Here is a 23889-nt window from a genome sequence, read left to right on the forward strand (position 1 = left end):
GTTGTGTCTGCTATTAGACCCATGGTTGACCAGGCTCCATCTGAACTACTCTGCCTTCATTGTACAACAAAATAATTCTGACTTTCTGCTTGCATTTTGTATATTTTCTGTAACTCATCTGTAAAAGAGACCTTGGTCTCAGACTCCCTGATGAAATAAAGGTTAAATAAAAAGACATTGATCAAGCCCCTGTGCTTCACAGTTGGGATGGTGTTCTTCGGCTTGCAAGCCTCCCCCTTTGTCCTCCAAACATAACAATGGTCATTACGGCCAAACAGTTCTATTTTTGTTTCAGACCAGAGGACATTTCTTGATCTTTGTCCCCATGTGCAGTTGCAAACCGTAGTCTGGCTTTTTTAATGGTGTTTTTGGAGCAGTGGCTTCTTCCTTGCTGAGCGGCCTTTCAGGTTATGTCGATATAGGACTCGTTTTACTGTGGATATAGATACTTTTGTACCCGTTTCCTCCAGCATCTTCAAAAGGTCCTTTACTGTTGTTCTTTGGATTGATTTGCACTTTCCACACCAAAGTACGTTCATCTCTAGGAGACAGAACACGTCTCCTTCCTGAGCGGTATGACGGCTGCATGGTACCATGGTTTTATACTTGCGTACTATTGTTTGTACAGATGAACGTGGTACCTTCAGACGTTTGGAAATTGCTCCCAAGGATGAACCAGACTTGTGGAGGTCTACACTTTTTTGTCTGAGGTCTTGTCTGATTTCTTTTGATTTTCCCATGATGTCAAGCAAAGAGGCACTGAGTTTGAAGGTAGGCCTTGAAATACATCCACAGGTACACCTCCAATTGATTCAAATTATGTAAATTAGCCTCTCATCAGCAGCATCTAAAGCCATGACATCATTTTCTGGAATTTTCCAAGCTGTTTAAAAAGGCACAGTCGACTTAGTGTATGTAAACTTCTGGCCCAATGAAATTGTGAAATAATCTGCCTGTAAACAATTGTTGGAAAAATTACTTGTGTCATGCACAAAGTAGATGTCCTAACCAACTTAACAAAACTATAGTTTGTTAACAAGAAAATTGTGGAGTGGATGAAAAACGAGTTTTATTGACTCCAACCTAAGTGTACGTAAACTTTTGACTTCAACTGTACATACCCCAACCAGAAGCCATGGACTACAGGCAAAATTTGCACTGAGCTTAAGGCTAGAGCTGCCGCTTTCAAGGAGCGGACTCTAACCAGGAAGCTTATAAGAAATCCCGCTATGTCCTTTGATGAACCATCAAACAGGAAAAGCATCAATACAGTACTAAGATCTAAATCATACTACACCGGCTCCGACACTCATTGGATGTGGCAGGTCTTGCAAACTATTAAAACTACAAAAGAGAGAGCTGAGAGCCAAGAGCTGAGAGCTGCCCAGCGACACGGGCCTACCAGACGAGCTAAAAAAAAAAAAACTTATATGCAAGTAACACTGAAACATGCATGAGAACATCAGCTGTTCCGGACAACTGTGTGATCACGCTCTCCGCAGCTGATGTGAGTAAGACCTTTAAACAGGTCAACATTCACAAGGCCGCTGGGCCAGACGGATTACCAGGACGTGTACTCCGAGCATGCGCTGACCAACTGGCAAGTGTCTTCACTAACATTTTCAACCTCTCCCTGGCTGTGTGTTTAATACCAACATGTTTCAAGCAGACCACCATAGTCCCTGTGCCCAAGAACACTAAGATAACTAAATGACTACCGACCCGTAACACTAACGTCTGTAGCCATGAAATGCTGGTCATGGCTCACAACACCATCATCCCAGAAACCCTAGACACTCCAATTTACATACCGCACCAAAAGATCCACAGGTGATGCAATCTCTATTGCACGCCACACTGCCCTTTCCCAACTGGACAAAAGGGGCACCTATGTGAAAATGCTATTCATTGACTACAGCTCAGCATTCAACACCATAGTGCCCTCAAAGCTCATCACTAAGCTAAGGACCCTGGGAATAAACACCTCCCTCTGCAACTGGATCCTGGACTTCCTGACGGGCCGCCCCCAGGTGATAAGGGTAGTTAACACGTCTGCCACGCTGATACTCAACACGGGGGCCCCTCAGGGGTGCGTTCCCAGTCCCCTCCCTGTTCACTCATGACTGCACAGCCAGGCACGACGCCAACACCATCATTAAGTTTGCTGATGACAACAGTGGTAGGCCTGATCACCGACAACGATGAGACAGCCTATAGGGTGGTCAGAGACCTGACCGTGTGGTGCCAGGACAACAACCTCTCCCTCAACGTTTTCAAGACAAAGGAGATGATTGTGGACTACAGGAGGAGGAGGACTGAGCACGCCCCCACTGACATCGACGGGGCTGTAGTGGAGCAGGTTGAAAGCTTCAAGTTCCTTGGTGTCCACATCACCAACAAACTAACATGGTCCAAGCACACCAAGAGTCGTGAAGAGGGCACGACAAAACCTATTCCCCCACAAGAGACCGAAAAGATTTGGCATGGGTCCTCAGATCCTCAAAAGGTTTTACAGCTGCACCATCAAGATCATTAAAGTGGAAAAGTTGCAAGATTGTTATAATACTTTTATTGCATTAAATGGTTGTTTTATGCAGCAGAATAGAATATTCTTCTAACTATTGTGTGTGTGTTCTACTGAGGATGGGCCTCTGGGAGATAACTGACATAGGAAATGTACACTGTCTTTTGGGTGATAAAACCTAAAGAGCATGTTTCTCTATACCGTACCAGGGAGAGATGTTTGGAGTCAGAGGACCAGACACTGGTCTCTATACAATGAAAACTGTTGACACAGCAGATACTGTCTGCTATGTATTATAGGTATCTTACAAACAGATCTTAACCTTGTGAGCCATTCCATATATCGGTTGATCGTCATGTAGGTTGAAAGAGGTGTATCTTGGCTATAAAAGACCTTTGTACTTTTGTCTCGGGGCTCTCCACGAATCATCTGAGCGTGAATCGTCGACCAGCCATGACCAGCCATCATTATTGTAGAGCACTCAATCGATTCACTTTATATGTGTGCGTTGTATTGACCTGCTCCCTTATTAATAAGTGATTCAAGTTTTAGTTTAAGTATAACTCTGACTTGTGTGATAAGTTTGTCTCTTCTCATTTGATAGTGAAGAAATGAACCACCACTGCATCCTGACGGGTTGCATCACTGCCTGGTATGACAACTGCTCGGCCTCCGACCGCAAGGCACCACAGAGGATAGTGCGTACGGCCCAGTACATCTCCGGGGCCAAGCTTCCTGCCATCCAGGACCTCTATACCAGGCGGTGTCAGAGGAAAGCCCTAAAATTGTCAAAGACTCCAGCCACCCTAGTCATAGACTGTTCTCTCTGCTACCGCACGGAAAGCGTAACCGGAGCGCCAAGTCTAGGTCCAAGAGGCTTCTAAACAACTTCTATCCCCAAGCTATAAGACTCCTGAACAGATAATCAAATGGCTACCCAGACTATTTGCATTTCCACACCTAGATAGCTAACCGTACGCTTTAACTTGAAATGAAAACGACAGACTAAATTAGAAACGTGTCATATCTGAAAATGTAGCTAGCTAGCCTCTTACCTGTATACATGGATGGACGCCACTCCCTCTGTCACAGATGCCATGGTTGCCCTTAGTTTGAAGATGTATAAAATACCTGTCTCCGTATTACAATAGTCTTCTGTGTGTTCTCTTTGACTCCCTCTGCATATTTGCAATCAAAACTCTAGAATTTTCTCCATTAGCTATCACACTCTAATTCCACTGGGCATTCCACTGATTTCAAAACTCGGTCCTCCAGAAAGTGGAGACTGAGGTACTTATTGTTTGAGCCAATGCACAGAGACAATCTAGCCACATTTTTTTTTATTCACGGGCTATAAAGATAAAACACCAAGTAAAAAACTATTATATTTTAGATACTGAACTAAATGTAAAAAATAAATAATAATAATAATGTCACAATAGGAATGTGACCAAAATAGCTTTTTACCACCTCAGGAACATTGCCAAGGTGCATCAGTTTCTCTTTCTGGCTGAAACAGAGAGAGACTCTTCCATACTGTTATTACAAGCAGGCTTGACTACTGTAATGCTCTGTCTGGCCTACCCAAGAAAGCCATTGGTCAACTGCAAACCATACAGAATGCTGCAGCATAAAGAAATCCTAGACTGTGCACCGCAATATATGTCAGAAAAGCTTTTAAGTTATGTACCCAGTAGGTCACTCAGGTCCTCTGGCACTGTCCTTTTAACTATCCCAAAGCCTAGGACCAAGAGGCACGGAGAGGCAGCCTCTGGAATAGCCTGCCAGAGAACTTGAGGGGGGCCAAAACTGTGGACACATTTAAAAAACAGATCTTAAAACATTTTTAGCGTCACTTTCCTTGGGGTGCTTTTAAAGTCATTCAGTTTGTCTTTTTAATCGCATTTTTGTTGTGCAGTAAATATTTCTACTTAAATTTTTGTTTTTTCCTGTGAACATTGTGTTACGTTACGTGTTGGAAATGTGCCGTATAAATACAGCTTGATTTGATATAGCCTCGTTATCTATTGTGTTACGTTACGTGTTGGAAATGTGCTGTATAAATACAGCTTGATTTGATATAGCCTCGTTATCTATTGTGTTACGTTACGTGTTGGAAATGTGCTGTATAAATACAGCTTGATTTGATATAGCCTCGTTATCTATTGTGTTACGTTACGTGTTGGAAATGTGCTGTATAAATACAGCTTGATTTGATATAGCCTCGTTATCTATTACGTTACGTGTTGGAAATGTGCTGTATAAATACAGCTTGATTTGATATAGCCTCGTTATCTATTGTGTCCTTTACTTATATTTGTTCTTAACTTTACACTGTTGGTAAAGGGCTCATAAGTAAGCATTCACGGTAAAGCCTACATCTGTTGTATTGACACGTGACAAACACACATTTATTTGATTTAGAGTACATGAATCCCCAGCTCATTTGGTCCAAAGTATTGATATACCAACTCGCACCAAAACAGAAAAAGAGTTCTGTTATCTCCCATTCATTTGGCAGACCCTTTTCGTGATAGAGGCTGCGTCTGAAGGCTCTGGTCAAAAGTAGTGCGTAAGAGGGTGCCATTTTGAACACAGCCAAAGAGCGACTGATCAAAGTACATACCGGAAGGAAGAGGGTGGATTGGGAGCCCTGCCTACCTTTTCAGCCAGGTTCCTCCTCTCCCTGCGGTCACTGTCCTCCACCTCCATGTTCTCTATCCCTGAGTCCACATCCACTTGGGATATGCTGCTGGGCCACAGAGAGAGAGAGGGGGGGAAAAGCAACATGGTCAATGAATTCATCCCTGCATCAAATCACAGTAACAGGCTATCAACTGTACTCTACCAACACAAAAGGACAACACACACAGTGGCGAAGAACAGTTAAATGCAGCGGGTGGCCGTCTTATCGCAACACTTGCTGTCATTTTCTTTTAACCTCTAAAAGTCTATTAGGGGGTATATACAGTGCAAAGTATTCACACCCCTTGACTTCCACAATAATCAAAAAAATTGAAATATATTTTGATATATTTAACACTTTTTTGGTTACTACATGATTCCATGTGTTATTTCATAGTTTTGATGTCTTCACTATTATTCTACAATGTAGAAAATAGTAAAAATAAAGAAAAACCCTTTAATGAGTAGGTGTTCTAAAACTTTTGACCGGTAGTGTATTTTCCTAAGAATGTTAGAGTAGGGTGAATCCCTTGTAGGCTCTTGAATCAGGTCTACCAGCACCAATGACGAACGTCCTAACCCAGAGATAATCAACTAGATTGTCCAATCTTGACTGGTACTGAATAGTTATACCCCCCTCCAAGGAGGCGGAGTCAACTCCTTGCACATCTATACAGACAATACATCTGTTGTTCGTCAGTATTAAATGGCGCCGGAGAGGATTGCTGCCGTTTCATGGGTTCTTAACCAACCGTGCTATTTTGTTAGTTCCTTCGCATTTTTTGAAACTTATTTTTTTGTACATAATGTTGCTGCTACTGTCTCTGATGACCGAAAAGAGCTTCTGGAAATCAGAACAGCGATTACTCACCTTGAACCGGATGAAGAATCTCTTTAATGAGTTGGACGAGAGCGATTTACTCCAGACACCCAAAGAGGCCCTTATCCCAGTCAATCGCTGGAGAAAGAGACGGAAAAGAAAATCGGGGTGCCTTGTGAGGACCCGCCGATGAGTGGCTAATTTGCCCTTGCCATCCGTACTACTGGCCAACACACAATCGCTGGAAAATAAATTGGACGAGCTTAATGCAAGTATATCCTACCATCGGGACAATACCGTAATATCTTGTGTTTCACCGAGTGGTGGCTGAACGACGACGTGATCAACATACAGCTGGCTTGTTACACACTGCATCGGCAGGATAGAACAGCAGCCTCTGGTAAGACAAAGGGTGGCGGTCTACGTATATTTGTAAACAGCTGGTGCGCGATATTTAAGGAAGTGTCGAGGTTTTGATCACCTGAGGTAGAATATCTTATGATAAGCTGTAGACCACACTATCTACCTAGAGAGTACCTGTATTTTTCGTAGCCGTCTACATAACACCACAGACCGATGCTGGCACGAAGAATGCACTCAATGAACTGTATACCGCCATAAGCAAACAGGAAAACGCTCATCCAGAGGCGGCGATCCTAGTGGCCGGGGACTTTAATGCAGGGAAACTTAAATCAGTTTTACCAAATTCCGATCAGCATGTTAAATGTGCAACCAGAAAGGAAAAAATCTAGACCACCTTTACTCCACACACACACAGAGGTGCGTACAAAGCTCTCCCTCGCCTTCCATTTGGCAACTCTGACCATAATTCTATCCTCCTGATTCCTGCTTACAAGCAAAAATTAAAGCAGGAAGCACCAGTGACTTGGTCTATAAAAAAAAGTGGTCAGATGAAGCAGATGCTAAGCTACAGGACTGATTTGCTAGCAGACTGGAAAATGTTCTGGGATTCTTCCGATGAAATTGAGTAGACCACATCAGAGACTGGATCATCAATGATTACGTCGTCCACACATTGACTCTCATACCCCAACCAGAAGCCATGGATTACAGGCAAAATCCGCACTGAGCTAAAGGGTAGAGCTGCCGCTTCCAAGGAGTTAGACTCTGACCCGGAAGCTTATAAAAAATCCCGCTACGTCCTCCGACAAAAATCAACAATCATGCAAAGCATCAATACAGGACTAAGATCGAATCATACTGCACCAGCTCCGCCGCTCGTCGGATGTGACAGTCTGCTTTTAGTCACCTGAAGGTAGGACAGCCGTGGATTAAAAAGTAGTGAGGAATTCGGCCCGAGGTCAGGTCATATGAAGTGAGAAGGAACTGGAGCAGGTTAGGACCTCAGACCGGGGCGAAGGTTCACCTTCCAACAGGACAACGACCCTAAGCACACAACAAGACAACGCAGGAGTGGCTTCGGAAGAAGTCTCTGAATGTCCTTGAGTGGCCCAGCCAGAGACCAGACTTGAACCAAGTCTAACATCTCTGGAGACTTGAAAATAGCTGCGCAGCAATGCTACCCATTCAACCTGTCAGAGCATGAGAAGATCTGCAGAGAAGAATGGGAGAAACTCCACAAATACAGATGTGCAAAGCTTGTAGCATCATACCCAATAAGACTCGCTGCCGAAGGGTCTTCACAAAGCACTGAGTAAAGGGTCTGAATACTTATGTAAGTGTGATATTTCAGTTTGTTCTTTTTAATAAGTTTGCCACAATTTCTAAAAACCTGTTTTGACTTCGTCATTAGGGGGCATTGTGTGTAGACTGAGGGGGGAAAAAACGATTTAATACATTTTAGAGTAAGGCTGTAACGTAACAAAATGTGAAAAAATTCATAGGGTCTGAATACTTTCCGAATGCACTAAGAGTGAAGTCTTTTGTCTATAATGTTTTCTTCCATTTGGTCGGACTACCGTCAGCTAGCTATCGCCATTTGCGTCGGCTAAATGAGGACCTTAATAAAAATAACACACGTAGTAGCTTAAACTGACGGTTTCTGATTGCGATTTTTAAAATTATGTTACTTGATTTATGCACGGACAATTCTACATGTTGAATTGCTACTATTCGGCGACACCCAGCAGTTGATTGCTTGCACACTGACCTTCCACTGGTTTTAACTGTTCATCTGGAAAGTTTTGTCCTTAAGGCCTGCTATTACTGGAACGTTCAGGAAAACAAATCCTTAGGCCTCTTTTCTGCATTTAAGTGCTTTCATGTTTTGTGCCATTCCACTCATCTTACACACACACAGTATGTAGCCATAAGCTTTCGGGGTTAGCTTTGATGTCATCACGCAACAAACGTCATCAGAGCACGCAACAGAACAGTGTACTGTCTACACTCGGTTTGTTGTTTTATGAAATAGTTTTCATTAAATGTTTCTTATCATAGCTAAAGTTTTTATTGCTACAGATTCCGTGATGCGGTTAGCCTTTACAGCTGGGACTGCAAGTTTGTGTTCCGGATCCCTATTAAGTAGGAGTTAGCTGCTAGCCGTCATGAAAAAGGAGCAGGCTAATGCTAGCAGTGCAAGCCCACCTGTGTTTTTATCCAAGGCTGGGCACAAATTATTTAAGTGCAAGCTGATATCCACACAATCGCAAGATGATCGAACAGGGATTGGCCTGCCATAAATGCACCACCTTAGGGAAGAGATCCTCCGGCTGCTCGCTCGGCTGCGAGAAAAGCATAACCTTTCTTAGTTCACCGACCTTGCTATTGCCAAGACAAACTGAAACTCAGTTATAGCAAAGCTGTTGATGAGTAAGGCAGCATTGATCTGTCCCAATCCAACAGATGTTCAGCTCAACTCAGATAAGATCCAATCCAGCTATCAAATAGCTTTGCCCCGCTTGAGACGGACGTACCAGCCCCAGGAGTCAGCACTGGGAGTATACCACTAAATTATTCAACACCCTCATTTGCAGAGGGAAGGGAATCATTTTCGCTGGCCCCCTCGTGTTATTGAAAGGGTTCGGAACATTTTCACAGCAACAAACTGTTTTAGAGACTGACAGACAGGGTCCGGTAGTGCTCCAGTCCCAGCAACATCAAACTGTTTTAGAGACTGAAGAACAGGGTCTGGTAGTGCTCCAGTCCCAGCAACATCAAACTGTTTTAGAGACTGAAGAACAGGGTCTAGTAGTGCTCCAGTCCCAGCAACATCAAACTGTTTTAGAGACTGAAGAACAGGGTCTAGTAGTGCTCCAGTCCCAGCAACATCAAACTGTTTTAGAGACTGAAGAACAGGGTCTAGTAGTGCTCCAGTCCCAGCAACATCAAACTGTTTTAGAGACTGAAGAACAGGGTCTAGTAGTGCTCCAGTCCCAGCAACATCAAACTGTTTTAGAGACTGAAGAACAGGGTCTAGTAGTGCTCCAGTCCCAGCAACATCAAACTGTTTTAGAGACTGAAGAACAGGGTCTAGTAGTGCTCCAGTCCCAGCAACATGGCTGTCAGACTGAAGTGCCACTCTTATTGAAACCTCCATCGGATTACAGCTTTTCACTCTAATGTTATCAGAAAAAAGGAAGCGCCTTTATTTTTTACTAAAACACTCCGCTATAAGGCCATCTCATTTGGCAACATGCCATACTGTTTACATGTCAGCCACCAGTGCTGGCTCTATCCCTGTATTGGCCACCAAAGCAATGCCTCACCTAACTGATTTGTGGTCGCAGGATTAGAAGATTGTTATATTTATGCACCAAATGATTGTTTTATGAAATAGAGAAAGGTTCTTAGGACCTACTCTCTCCCTTTGAGTTAACTGAGAGGAGTCTTTTTGAAGCGTGGGCTGGCAACTGTTAAAGAGATGGTTTCCACTCTAGCTTCCTGCAGATAGTCTGGGCGTATGGTCAAGGGAAATTGTTTTTTCCTAGAGACAGCTTGAGCTGACAATGGCTTGGTGATAAAAACCTAAAGTTGTCATCCATTGACAAGATGTGGTTTGTGTGACGAGAGAGAGAGAGATAGCCTGGAAGAGTTTAGAACAATGCCTCATTGTCTCATCTTCCTGGCATCTGGGAAACTAAGCCGGGTTGGGGGTAAAACACCATCCTGTGTAGATAACCAAAGACCTTCATGTCTTAAAGTAATGGACTGTCGTTTCGCTTCGCTTATTTGAGCTGTTCTTGGTATTTTACAGAATAGGGCCATCTTCCGCATACAACCGCTACCTTGTCACAAAGGATTGGCTCAAATGCATGAAGTAAAGAAATTGCACAAAATGTACTTTTAACAAGGCACACCTGTTAATTGAAATGCATTCCTCATGAAGCTGGTTGAGAGATTGCCAAGAGTGCGCAAAGCTGTAATCAAGGCAAAGGGTGACTACTTTGAAGAATCTCAAATATATTTTGATTTGTTTAACACTTTTTTGTTTACTACATGATTCCAGGTGTGTTATTTCATAGTTGATGTCTTCAGTATTATTCTGCAATGTAGAAAATAGTAAAAATAAAGAAAAACCCTGGAATGAGTAGGTGTGTCAACTTTTGACTGGTACTGTACATGGATGTGTAGTGTCAGCATGTGTTCCTGGCATGTCATTCCTAGGTTTGCTAATGAAAAAAATATATCATTAAAGTAGTTGGCAATATCAGTGGGTTGTGTGATGAATGAGCCATCTGATTCAATGAATGGAGCAAAGTTTGCGTTTTTCCCCCAAAATGTCATTTAAAAATGTACTCCAAAGCTTGTTGCTATCATTCTTTAAAGGATTTATTTTTGTTTCAGTGTGACTAAAAAAAAACATTTCAAACATGAGGTGGACGTTGATCCCTCACACTGTATGATTGGCAATAGCATGATATATTTTTGAGTCTCTATATTTCTTCCACATCCTACCTAACCCACTCGGCTTGGCAGTATAGGGGCTAAGGGTCGTTTTGAAAAGATCGATCCGAGGTGCTCACCTCTTTTCACAGGAGGCAGTGTCGATGTCCATACTCTGAGATCTGGATAGACTCTGGGTCTCCAGGCTGTTGGAGGGAGAGCTGGAGAGGGAGCTCACACCCTCGCTGCTCTGACTGCGGTACACCACACCTGAGACAGGAACGACAGGAAGAAAAAACAAATAAGCAAGGGCAACAGAATGAAACCATTTTTTATTTTATTCAAATGGCACCCAATTCCCTGTATAATATAGGCCGTGGTCAAAAGTAGAGCACTACAGTGCATTCAGAGCTCTTCACTTTTTCAACTGTTACATTACAGCCATGTTCTAAATATATATATAATATATTTGTATTAACACACAATGACAAAACAAAAACAGGTTTAGAAATGTCAGCAAATGTATTAAATAAAAAACAGACTTATTACATTTACAAAAGCATTCAGACCCTTCACTCAGTCCTTTGATGAAGCACCTTTGGCAGCGATTACAGCCTCGAGTCTTCTTGGGTGTGACCCTACAACCTTGGCACGCCTGTATTTGGGGAGTTTCTCCCATTCTTCTCTGCAGATCCTCTCAAGCTCTGTCAGGTTGGATGGGGAGCGTCACTGCACAGCTATTTTCAGGTCCTCCAGAGATGTTCGATCGGGTTCAAGTCTGGGGCCTGGCTGGGCCACTCAAGGACATTGAGACTTGTCCTGAAGCCACTCCAGCGTTGTCTTGGCAGTGTGCTTAGGGTCGTTGTCCTGTTGAAAGGGGAACCTTCGCCCCAGTCGGAGGTCCTGAGCGCAGTGGACCAGGTTTTCATCAAGGATCTCTCTGTACTTTGCTCTGTTAATCTTTCCCTCGATCCTGACAAGTCTTGCAGTCGCTGCCGCTGAAAAACATCTCCACAGCAAAATGCTGCCACCACCATGCGTCACCGTAGGGATGGAGCCAGGTTTCTTCCAGATGTGCTGCTTGGCATTCAGGCCAAAGAGTTCAATCTTGGTTTCATCAGACAAGAGAGTCTTGTCATGGTCTGAGAATCATTTAGGTGCCTTTTGTCAAACTCCAAGCGGGCTGTCATGTGCCTTTTACTGTAGAGTGGCTTCTGTCTGGCTACTCTACCGTAAAAAGCCTGATTGGTGGAGTGCTGCAGAGATGGTTGTCCTTCTGGAAGGTTCTCCCTTCTCCACAGACAAATTCTGGAGCTCAGTCAGAGTGGCCATCGGGTTCTTGGTTATCTACCTGACCGAAGACAGCTTTTAGGAAGAGTCTTGGTGGTTCCAAACTTCTTCCATTTAAGAATGGAGGCCACAGTGTCTCGGAGCTCTACGGACAAGTCCTTCGACCTCATGGCTTTGTTTTTGCTCTAAAAGCATTATCAACTTTGGGATCTTATATAAAACAGGTGCGTGCCTTTCCAAATTATGTCAAATCAATTGAATTTACCACAGGTGAACTCCAAATCAAGTTGTAGAAACATCTCAAGGATGATCAATGGAAACAGGATGCACCCGAGCTCGCAGCTAGATATTGTATAAGTTAACTGTCCAAAATGTGCTAAATGCGGTGCTCATTTAGAAACTAGTTAGCTGTCTAGCTAAGTGGTTAGCTTCTTCCAAACCAAGTTTGCTTGGTAACAGCAGAGAATCCCCTCCTGGATTAAGAGTCTTGATGTCTAATGTTTGCTTTGAGCAAGCAGCAAACTGAGTAACATTTTTTGTGTTACTAGTATAACTTTATGAGCTGGGATGTCTGTCCTGCAAATACTTCAGGTCAGATACTATAAAATGTTTGCAATGCGCTCATTAGCATTCTCTATGGGATTTGCACCAATTTGTAAGTCGCTCTGGATAAGAGCGTCTGCTAAATGACTTAAATGTAAATGTAATTTTACATGTACTTGTTAGCATTACTAACCTTTAGATTACAATAGCACCCCTTGTGTTCAGTGCCGGTATTACTGAATATCCCAGCATGGCACGAGGTCGGTATGAAGGTATGACAATCTGGATACCGCCCAAGCCTAGCCTACGGTCAAGTTAACAGGTTGTTAGCTAGCTAGGTAACATGATTGAACAACGTTTATCAAAACAATAATTAGCAAACCGGGATTATTCTTTTTTTGTTTTTTTAAAGGTCAACGACTTGTTTTGTGAAATTATATCAAATGGGTACAAATAATAGAAAGAAAAAAGCTCTACAGTAATGAGTAATTTTTTTAATGTTTAAGCTAGAGACAAGCCGTTTTTGTTGTAAAGCTGCAAGCATGCCTTTGCGCCATTTCCCCCCTTGCAAAGTCTACTCAGACTGGTTATAACAGGCGATGAAATGATACAATATATCAACTTCGCTCGCTCTGCTCCAACGTAACAAATCTAACAATAGAAGGCTCAGCAGGGTCTGCATACCTGCCCGCCAGTATGGCTAAATTGTATTATAAAAACTGATGAAGAAATATATGCAAACATAAGCTGATTACAGCTGCCACATGTGATATGCGCATGAAATTGAAGTGGATATTATTGGACCGGCACATTCAAGAGACTCGTGGCTCTTGCTTCAATTCAACTGAATTTATAAACAGAAAAAAAGAAAACAAAATGCATAGTATCATATGAAACGGTACAACGGTGTTCTAAAATGTTGGTATTAAAAGTATCATGATGTTTTGGTACTGGTATAACGTGTAACACTAGTGGAAAGTACACATTTGTATATAAGCATGTTCACTCAATACAACATGGCTAAGAAGTGAAGTACTTTGTCCTAGTGGTGCTTTTTACTAGCCAGTGACGTCTGTGAACTTGACCCATTTTCCTAATTATGGCTGACAACAAAAACACAGGCATTCTCTGCACGTAGAAGGCTGAGGCTGAAACATCCATACAGGGCAAATAAAGGAATTTTATTGAAGTTTAGCCTCATGTGTGCTGTCCATTTAATTCACTATTTAGCCTACACCAATGCCTTTACACCAAGAAATAGCAGTCTGACAAAACTTGTTTGACTTCCAACGTAGGAGATTGTGTGAAAGCTAGCTAAATAACGCACTATAGAAATTCAGCCAAAAGACTGAGGCTTTGCTGAATGTTTTGATCAATTGTAGTCGTCTTTAAAAGGGATAGCGCTGTCCTGGCAATTAAGCCCTTTTTTCTACTTCCCCAGAGTCAGATGAACTCATGGATAACATCTTTGTCTCCGCGTGCAGTTTGAAGGAACTTGTGTGCAATGACTAAGTCCATGGGAACAGCTAGATAGTTAGCAATGGCTCATGAAACGACCTTCAACTTCCTTCAAGCTACACGCAGAGACAAACAAATGGTATCCATGAGTGCATGACAAGTGTTTCTGGCGTTATCCCTAAGATCTGGAAAACGGCACAAGTCCTCCCTCTACACAAAGGCGGCGATCCTTCCGACCTGAATAACTACTGTCCAATTTACAAGCAATCTTGCCTTGCCAAAATGTTTGAGTCCCTGGCCAACTCTCAGCTTAGAACTTTAACTCATACAATTCTAACCGCTTCAGCGGCTACACTTGTCTTGGATGTGCTATATTGTTTAGACCATAAAGAACATTGTGCTGCCTTATTTATTGACCTGTTGAAGGAGTTTGATACAGTTGGCCTTGTCTGAAATGGGCCTAGATCATGCATCTTGAAATTGTATCAATAACTAATGGACAGTTTCCTCAATATTATGAAAGGTGTGCCGCTGGGGTCGATTTTAGCAAAGGACATACGCATTTGCACATTAAAAGGTGACCAAATTGAGCAATATCCCCATTATTAATACTTGGGTATTCTGATTTACGATAAGCTCTTTTAAAACAATGAAAAACAGGGGGGGGGCAGAATTAAGATAAATCCTATTTCAATAAATGAAACCAGCCTCACTTTGAAAAGTAGAAGGCAGATTGTTGCTTGAACACTTCTCCCAGCACTTCATTATGGTGATATAATCCACATGCGGCAGCCTCCGTTTTAAAACCTTTAGACTCAATCTATTACTCAGCACTGGGGACAATTTTCATACACATCACTACATTTTATCTAGTTCCATTGGCTTGGAGTCTCTGACAGAAGGGCCCAGAATTGGATGCTTTTTGGTGTATAAAGCAGTTATTTTCAGACCCGCTCTCTGGACTGGCTGGTTCTGGCGGTCCCACGGGTCTCCACTGAGCTGAGGGAAAATGCTTTTAGTTTTCATGCCTCCAGCTCGTGGAATAGCCTTCAGGCCAGCTTGAAGCTGAACTTGCTGGTCTCCATTGGACAGTTTAGATCAATTTTGAGGGATGTAATAGTTGAGTCATCTTTTGTATTTATTGTAATGATGTTGAATTGTGTGTTCATGTTCACAGAGCTCCCTTGAGAATGAGACCCTGGTCTCAATTGTGACCCCTCTTCTAAATAAAAGTTAAATAATAAAATAAAAAACATATTGGACTCTGGGTAAGTAGAAAAAGGGCATAATTGCCTAAATCTCACACTATCCCTTTAAACATAATCTGTCTGTGCTCATACCAGAGGCGCCCATAGGAGAGGTGGCGGGGGTGACACTCTGGACATTGAGTCCCAGTGCGTGTGAGGCAGCTGGTGGAAAGGGCTGGGGTGTGGCCCCTGAGGTCCCAGGAAGGGGCCCAGGGGGGGACTCTCTCTGTGGGGACGTCAGGGGAGTGCTGGGCTGGGATGTTTGTCCTCCTGCCAGTCTTGCCAGTCTCCTCCTGCGGATCTGCAATGAACAGATGTTAGTCAGACTGAATCATCATTAACTATCTACCGGTATAACAGACCAAATATGAGAGACACTCAGGGATATTTTTTTAGAAACCATAATGATTAAATCAGTGTGATACATATTTAGTATACATAAAACATGTGGATTAAATCATGGGTAACGCTGGATAGGGAATTTTAATATTGACGTTTTTAGATCGTACATAACTAGCTAGCCAGCTAGATTGAAATTAATACAGTTTATGCTCATTTATCTTCACTAACGTTACCATTACAGCAAACAAGAACGTTGGCTAGCGAGCAGCTGGCTATAACACCGGCTAGCAGGTAAAACGGTCATATAAATCTAGCCACCACTGATAGAAAATGGCATCTATCTAGTTACAGAACTAGTTAGATACCTAATCGGCAAGCAGCTAAACTGGCTTGATTGGGTTGCACATGGTGGCCTTCTGTGTTAGATACTGTTAGTTAATATGTTATCTAGCTAGATTAGGTGGGCTAACTAGCTAAATATCCAGTATTACGATGGTATGTCCCATTAATAGACGTCAAGGTATCCAAACCCTTATTATTATCGAAAAGGCTCGTGTCATGCGAAAATGCGTGTTGCTGGCTAACAGTTAACGCTTCGAACACACCGACAGCGTCATTGCATCACTGCTGCATAACATTTTGCGCAGCTAGGCAACTATACTGATGCAGGTACCTTTTGCAAATGGTCGCATGCGGTTGGACACATGGAGGAGAGAATCATTTTCGCAATATCCTCAAAACCGTGTCTTTTTGACACAACTGCTGACAGCTACAGGGACATAAACACAAAAAATGCTGCTTGGAGACAAGTGTCCACGATAGTAGGATTGCCAGGTCAGTTTAGTAGTGAGCTTGTGCTAGATGTGGCTAGTTAGCGTTAGCTAGCTTTCGGCGGGGCTGGTCCCGGCCCAACAGCGCGATCAAGACCACCTTCCTCAACGTTGGTCTCATTGTTGAAAGAGCCTACTCTGCCTATCTTGACTATTTATTATTGCATTTCGCTCCAAAACTGCATTGGAGGGAAATTATATTATAGGCTCTCACAATTAATTTGAGGATGTCATCGAATAAATAATATACTTGGCAAATAAATAAATAAAAAATGTAAAGAAATTATGCAATCAAACTGTTTTTATGTAATCCCAAATTTTTACTGAATGTGTGCAACAAAAAAAATCTACATTCATATTTTGCTACTTTCTGTCAAGTCCACTCATACAATTTGATGCATACGTTCGATTTATCGAACGTATGCACCACACAGAACGCACTGCAACTGCCTCTGCAACGCAATGCTGCAAGGCAAATGCAGCGTTCCATTGGAAATGAATGTACTTCTGGTGTATCGAAACGCAACGACGCAGTCGGTGTGTTCGAAGCGCTACATCTGTGGATCCTTCATGCGTTACGTTACAGACTCAGCTAGTTAGCCAAGCTAATATCAGCTAGTTAGCTAACGTTAGGCTTTGAAAAGATAACGACATGGTCTTGCACAGATAATCACGACCACAAGCAGTAACTTTCGTTGGCACATATTGTATTAAACTAATTGTAGTTTTAACAACATTTAGACGTTACCTTACCTCGTCGGCACTCAACTCCATCGTTTATCCTTTACTTTCAGCTAGCTTTAGCTTACCTATTGTGCCAGCCAACTAGCTAGCTTTCTATATAATATACACAAATGTGCATAGTCTAACTCGTATAACAAATAGCAGTTTGTATTGATTGTCATAAATTTAAAGGGGGAAAAACAGTTTACTAAATGTGTGTTATCTATTCAAATTCTACGAAGAATGAAACAAACATAAAAGTATTATTAATCAAAACACGAAGGTGGCCATTTTTATCAGATGTCACATGACTGGGGGCTCAGAGAGGAAGAGGCAAAGCAAGAGGGTGTACTCCGCACAAAAGCTGTCCACTAAAATAAGACCACGAAGTGAGGAATCAATGCGTGTCGAATTTCATCAACACAATTTTTTACTTCACATTTTCTACGTGAGGCTTATTTGATCGAATAGAAGTGTCGTAATGTTTAGGTTGTTATGAATGCACTGATATAAGTGGACGCACGTGGCATTTCGGCAACATAAAAAAACGACTTTGTATCGGAGTTGTGCCTGTTCTTCACTGTGAGATTCTGCCCGCTCATTGGCAAGAACGGTCCCACCTGATCTCGCCTCCTCCCGCTTGCCTTCTATCTTTGAGGACATGTTTTTCAATTGTTAGAGTGGTTACTCGACTATCTTGTCATTATAATAAATAATCTTTGGTCACACTGAATAATCACTGTTACACTGAATTGTGAAAATTTTGTAATTATGTGGGTTGAATTATATTTTGCAAATTGTATTTGGGCGACTGGTAGCCTAGAGGTTAGAGAGGCGGGTCAGTGATCCACGTCACCGGTTCGAATCCCTCAGTTCACCCCTAAAATTGCTCCATGTGCGCCCTTGCTTCAACCTCTGTGTAAGGCCTATGCATTTTTTTTCAGAGGGGAAGGTACAAAGCACAACAAGTTTCCATTTGTGTACAATGGAAAAAAAGTAATCTTCCTCTAATCTTGACATCCTGCCCTGTTGGGACAGAGGCAGGTAGGCATATAGGCATATAGGCTGTGCGTGCCCCTCATGCTCTACAAACTGTGCGTGCCCCTCATGATCTCCAAACTATATACTATATAATTACTGGTAATTAACACAGGCCTTGTATTGCCAAATCTAAGGGGGCTGCAGATGTGAATGAGCTGTTAGCTAACTGGTGCAACTCATCACTTTTCACTTCAAAAAAATGTATGTTTTTGTTGTATATTGTCCCTGTCCAAATAAACTAAATAAATGACTGCTGCTAATACAACAACCAGTCCTGGCAGTCAACTTCCACTCCCATATTCTCATCCATCCTGGTCATGGTCAGTGGTACAGGGGTTTGAGACAAAAGTGATAGCCCAGACCAGTCTGCTACAGGTAGCACTGGTCACCTGCAGGAAGAACATTTTCAGAGAATGCATACACTCAAATGTCAAACCACTCAAATGTCTACACTCAAACATAAACCCTGTTTATACCTGGTGCTGACATGGGTCTTTTTTCCTGATCTTGTCTACATTCTGATTGGGCCCACATTTCCAGAAATGTGTCTACACATGGTATTAAAATATGTCTGTTATCCGTCTACGGTGTCTGCATTGTGACCAGATTTCCTAATCCCTTCCTTTATGCAAATTACATCACAGTTATTCTTTCAAAATAATATTTATTTATTTTAAGGTAGATTCATTTATACCTGGCACTCCAAAACCCATTTGTCCTGATCTTGTTCACATTCTGATTGTGCCCACATTTTCAGAAATGCGTCTACACATGGTATTAAAATGTGTCTCATATCCATCCACTGTGTCCGCATTGTGAGCAGATTTCCTGGTCCCTCCCTGTATGCAAAATATTAAACAGCGATTCTTTCACAATAATACTTATTTATTTTAAGACAAATATCGATGACATAATTTAGGAATGGGCAACTCCAGTCCTCGGGGGCCTGATTAGTGTCATACTTTTGCCCTAGTCCCAGCTAACACACCTGACTCCAATAATCAACTAATCATGATCATCAGTTTAGAATGCAATTAGTTTAACCAGCTGTGTTTGCTAGGGATGGGTAAAAAGTGTGTCAGCACCCCAGCCTCTGAGGACTGGAGTTGCCCATCCCTGCCATAAGTCACCGTCTACACACAATGCGAGTCTGACGACCTCCGGAGGTGGGCAGGATGATCTGATCACAATCAGATCAAAATGTGTATTTTGACTGTCTACACATGTCTAAAAATGTGGGCACAATCAGAATGTGGATAAGATCAGGACAAAGGATGCAAATTAGAACCAGATATAAACAGGGCTATAGACACCAAAACCTTTGGCTGCTCCTATTCAACCCTATTGATCATAGGCTACACATGAGCTCATGCTCACAATGCAGTGAAAAGAGTGAGTATTTTAAGTGCATTGTAAAAATACATATTTTAGACATCAAAGATGTTGACCTCACATGCATTTTAGGTGCTGAATAAAAGGTATTTTTAGGTACTGAATGAAAGGTAAATAATATGTATTTTTCTGTCATTAATTCTATGTCCAAATTTCAACTGCTATATATTCTAAATTAAGTTAATTGGATAGAAGAGCCAACTGAAAATTACATAAAAAATGTATTATTGCTCCCATTTAGCAAAACCACGTTTCTAAAGCTTTAAAACTGGCAGCAATTATGTTTAAATTAATACAACATTTAGAGGAGACCAACTGACCACTTCGACTTCAATAACATTCTGAGTAACGGATACAGAATTGTTTTTCTTATTTGACTGTGATATGTTGTTGTTGTTTATCTAACTTAGTTGAATGCACTGCCTCCAAGTCACTCTCGATAAGAGCATCTGCTGAATGAACAAAATGTAAATGTTGAAATACTTGCCAAGTATGCTGGTTATTATGCTAATGAGCTCTGCCCCCAAACAAGTACACATTTGGTGGGTGCGGACCAGATCCAAATTTGAACGAATCATAGGTGTGAACATCACAGTACAGTACGGCACAGTTTAGTACAGTAGAGCACAGTATAACAGAAGAGTACAGTACAATATGGTACATTATGGTATATGACAGGACAGTAGAGTTTTATTCAGTAGAGTACAGTAAGTACATTTCAGTACAGTATGGTACAGTACATAGCCTTTAATTCATTAAAATAGAGTACAGTAAAGGACAATACAGTAGTGTACAGTAAAGTATAGTTTAATTCAGTAGAGTACGGTATAGTACAGTAGAGTTTAATTCAGTAGAGTCGAGTACAATAGAGTACAGTACAATAGAGTAATGTAGGGTACAATACAGTACACTTTACTGTACTCTAGTGTGCTCTACTGTATTGTACTGTACTGTACTATACTCTACTTTTCTTTACTGTACTGTGTACTGTAATGTACTCTGATGTGCTCTACTGTAGTATACTGTGCTGTACTGTCCAAACTTGTGAAACATAGATGGCAATGACCAAATCCGGTCTGAACCAAATCTGAAACAATTATAGATGTCTATGTCTGGGCTAAATCAAGTCCGGTCCGGACCAAATCTGAACGTCTATGATTGTGCCAAATATAGGCTGGTCCGGACCCGATGTCTCTGGACATCTATGATTGGTTCAGATTTGGTCCGGACCAAAGAAAGACGTCCCAAAGACGTCGCCTGACGTCAAATGCTTAGTGGGGTATGATTTATGGAGAGTCAACACTAATTGACAGTGATTAATTTTCACATTCGTATTTTATTTTTCAGAACGTAAAAAATCATACTCCATATTATATAGACGATTTGTTGAATTTTATTTACAAGTTAGAACTGATTTTTGCAGCAAGACAAATGACTTCGGGCAAATCAAATCCAGTTGTGTATACATTATTCTTAGATCCACACAATGCCTCGTGGCATTTGGAAGACCCATTTTCGACCAAGCTTTAACTTCCTGACTGATGTCTTGAGATGTTGCTTCAATATATCCACATAATTTTCCTTTCCTCATGATGTTATCTATTTTGTGAAGTGCACCGTCCCTCCTGCGCCAAAGCACCCCGACAACATGATGCTGCCAACCCGTGCTTCACGTTTGGGATGGTGTTCTTCGGCTTGCAAGCCTCTCCCTTTTTCCTCCAAACATACCGATGGTCATTATGGCCAAACAGTTCTATTTTTGTTTCATCAGACCAGAGGACATTTCCTCAAAAAGTACGATCTTTGTCCCCATGTGCGGTTGCAAACCGTAGTCTAGCTTTTTTATGGCGGTTTTGGAGCAGTGGCTTCTTCCTTACATTTGTACCTGTTTCCTCCAGCATCTTCACAAGGTCCTTTGCTGTTGTTCTGGGATTGATTTGCACTTTTCGCACCAAAGTACATTCATCTCTAGGAGACAGAACGCATCTCCTTCCTGAGCGGTGTGACGGCTGCGTGGCCCATGGTGTTTATACTTGCGTACTATTGTTTGAACAGATGAATGTGGTACCTTCAGGCGTTTGGAAATTGCTCCCAAGGATGAACAAGACTTGTGGAGGTCCACAATTGTTTTCTGAGGTCTTGTCTGATTTCGTTTGATTTTCCCATAATGTCAAGCAAAGAGGCACTGAGTTTGAAGGTAGGCCTTGAAATTCATCCACAGGGACCCCTCCAATTGACTCAAATGATGTCAATTAGCCTATCAGAAGCTTCTAAAGCCATGACATCATTTTCTGTAATTTTCCAAGCTGTTTAAAGGCACAGTCAACTTAGTGTATGTAAACTTCTGACCCACTGGAATTGTGATACAGTGAGTTATAAGTGAAATAATATGTCTGTAAACAATTGTTGGGAAAATTACTTGTGTCATGCACAAAGTAGATGTCCTAACCGACTTGTCAAAACTATAGTTTGTTAACAAGAAATTTGTGGAGGGGTTGAAAAATGAGTTTTAATGACTCCAACCTAATTAGAGTATGATCACGTAGGAGATGGAGAAAATACTGGCGTTTGATTGCAAATATGCAGATGGAGTCAAAAAGAGAACACACAGAAGGCTGTTGTATAAAACACCTGTCTCCGGATTAAAACGTCAAACTAAAGGCAACCATGGCCTCTGTGACCGAGGGAGAAGCGTCCATCCATGTGTATGGGTAAAATAGTCTAGCTAGCTACATTTTCAGATATTACACGTTTCTAATTTTGTCAGAAAGTAGTTTTGATTTCAAGGTAAAGTGTACTGTTAGCTAGCTAACTAACGGCACGTGTAGGATCTGTGTAGTTATATTGTTTGCATCTTAGAGCCATTTGCATTGCTAGTTGAACCTGGTTGGTTAGCTACCTGCAGATTCATGCAGGGTAGTAACGTTATCAGTTCGGATTGTGGTTCATTGTTTAGCTTGCTACATGTCTAAACAAAAGACTCCACTATGCAAGTAACCATTTCAATAGAATGTTCATAATGTCATTGTGACAACTGTCGATAGTAAATTCGCTCTGGCTAAATGCTCCGATTTCAGAGCCCTCTCATCTGAGTGTGCCAGAGCGCAGAATAACTGAGGAATTTACGAACGTTCAACACCATGGCTGTGGATCTAAGAATAATGTATACACAATTGGATTTGATTTGCCCGAAGTCATTTGTCTTGCTGCAAAAATCAACACGAGCACTGAAGAGCCATGGTGGAGGATGTGGCAGTGGTATTACCTGCTGGTCATCTCAGTTATCTTTTCCAGACCTAGGTCCTGGTGAGGAAGAGGATTAATGCCTGGGCTGGCTGTACATCATAGGCTGCAGTCCACCTCTTCCATGCAGAGCACTGAAGAGCCATGGTGGCAGTGGTATTGAGCCTGAGCTGAGATTGCAAAAGTTTACTAAAACACATTTTACTTTTATGCTGACCTATTTTCCACTCGAGGCAACCTCAGTCTTGCAAATGCTGATTTGCCTCAGTCATTAGCCTCAGTCAATTGGACGCAGTATTGCAGCATACTGCAGTTATATTGCAGTGTACTGCTGTTATACTACTCTGACTGCAATCTTTTTAAATAAATGGGGCCTTCCGTAGATGCCTTAAAAAAGTGTCACGTCCGTTGTTAGGAGACCAAGGTGCAGCGTGGTAGGCGTACATTATACTTTTATTTTAAATGACTACAAAACAAACGTAAAGCTATATGCAGTGCAGACAGCAACTACACACAAACAAGATCCCACAAATGAAGGTGGGGAAAAATGGCTGCCTAAGTATGATCCCCAATCAGAGACAACGATAGACAGCTGCCTCTGATTGGGAACCATACCCGGCCAACAAAGAAATAGACAAACTAGAATGCCCACCCAAATCACACCCTGACCTAACCAAATAGAGAAATAAAAAGGCTCTCTAAGGTCAGGGCGTGACACAGAGGGACTTCCATCTGGTTTTGCGCAATTCAACATCTATGAAGAGTAAAATATACATGAATGCTAACCAATGGCAAAACATTTATTTTGTCATTACAGGTACTTGGCATCTGGAGACTCTATTTGCAACCTGGCCTTTACCTATCATCTTGGATTCCAGACAGTGTCTCAGTGCATTATGGAGACCTGTGAGGCCATATAAAGGAGGATGCTGGCAACCTATCTGC

The 23889-nt window shown here is 42.0% G+C and overlaps 1 protein-coding gene across 4 annotated transcripts in view; it reads right to left on the bottom strand.

Moving 5' to 3' along the window:
- Positions 1–17578, bottom strand: part of LOC120060932 (ubiquitin conjugation factor E4 B-like) — a 69013-nt gene extending 51435 nt beyond the window's left edge. For 2 of the 4 annotated variants that reach the window (XM_039010370.1, XM_039010368.1), the window contains exons 1-4: positions 17299–17578; positions 15467–15674; positions 10976–11105; positions 5186–5273 (exon numbers count right to left, since the gene is read on the bottom strand). In XM_039010370.1, the coding sequence (XP_038866298.1) occupies positions 5186–5273; positions 10976–11105; positions 15467–15674; positions 17299–17319 (447 nt within the window). In that variant the 5' untranslated portion in view covers positions 17320–17578. Of the gene's footprint in view, positions 1–5185; positions 5277–10975; positions 11106–15466; positions 15675–17298 lie in introns of all 4 variants that reach the window. The other 2 variants (XM_039010369.1, XM_039010367.1) reach the window with 1 other exon arrangement.
- Positions 17579–23889: the final 6311 nt, after the last annotated feature.

This window comes from Salvelinus namaycush, chromosome 16 (genome assembly GCF_016432855.1).
Source record: "Salvelinus namaycush isolate Seneca chromosome 16, SaNama_1.0, whole genome shotgun sequence".
Taxonomy (NCBI): domain Eukaryota; kingdom Metazoa; phylum Chordata; class Actinopteri; order Salmoniformes; family Salmonidae; genus Salvelinus; species Salvelinus namaycush.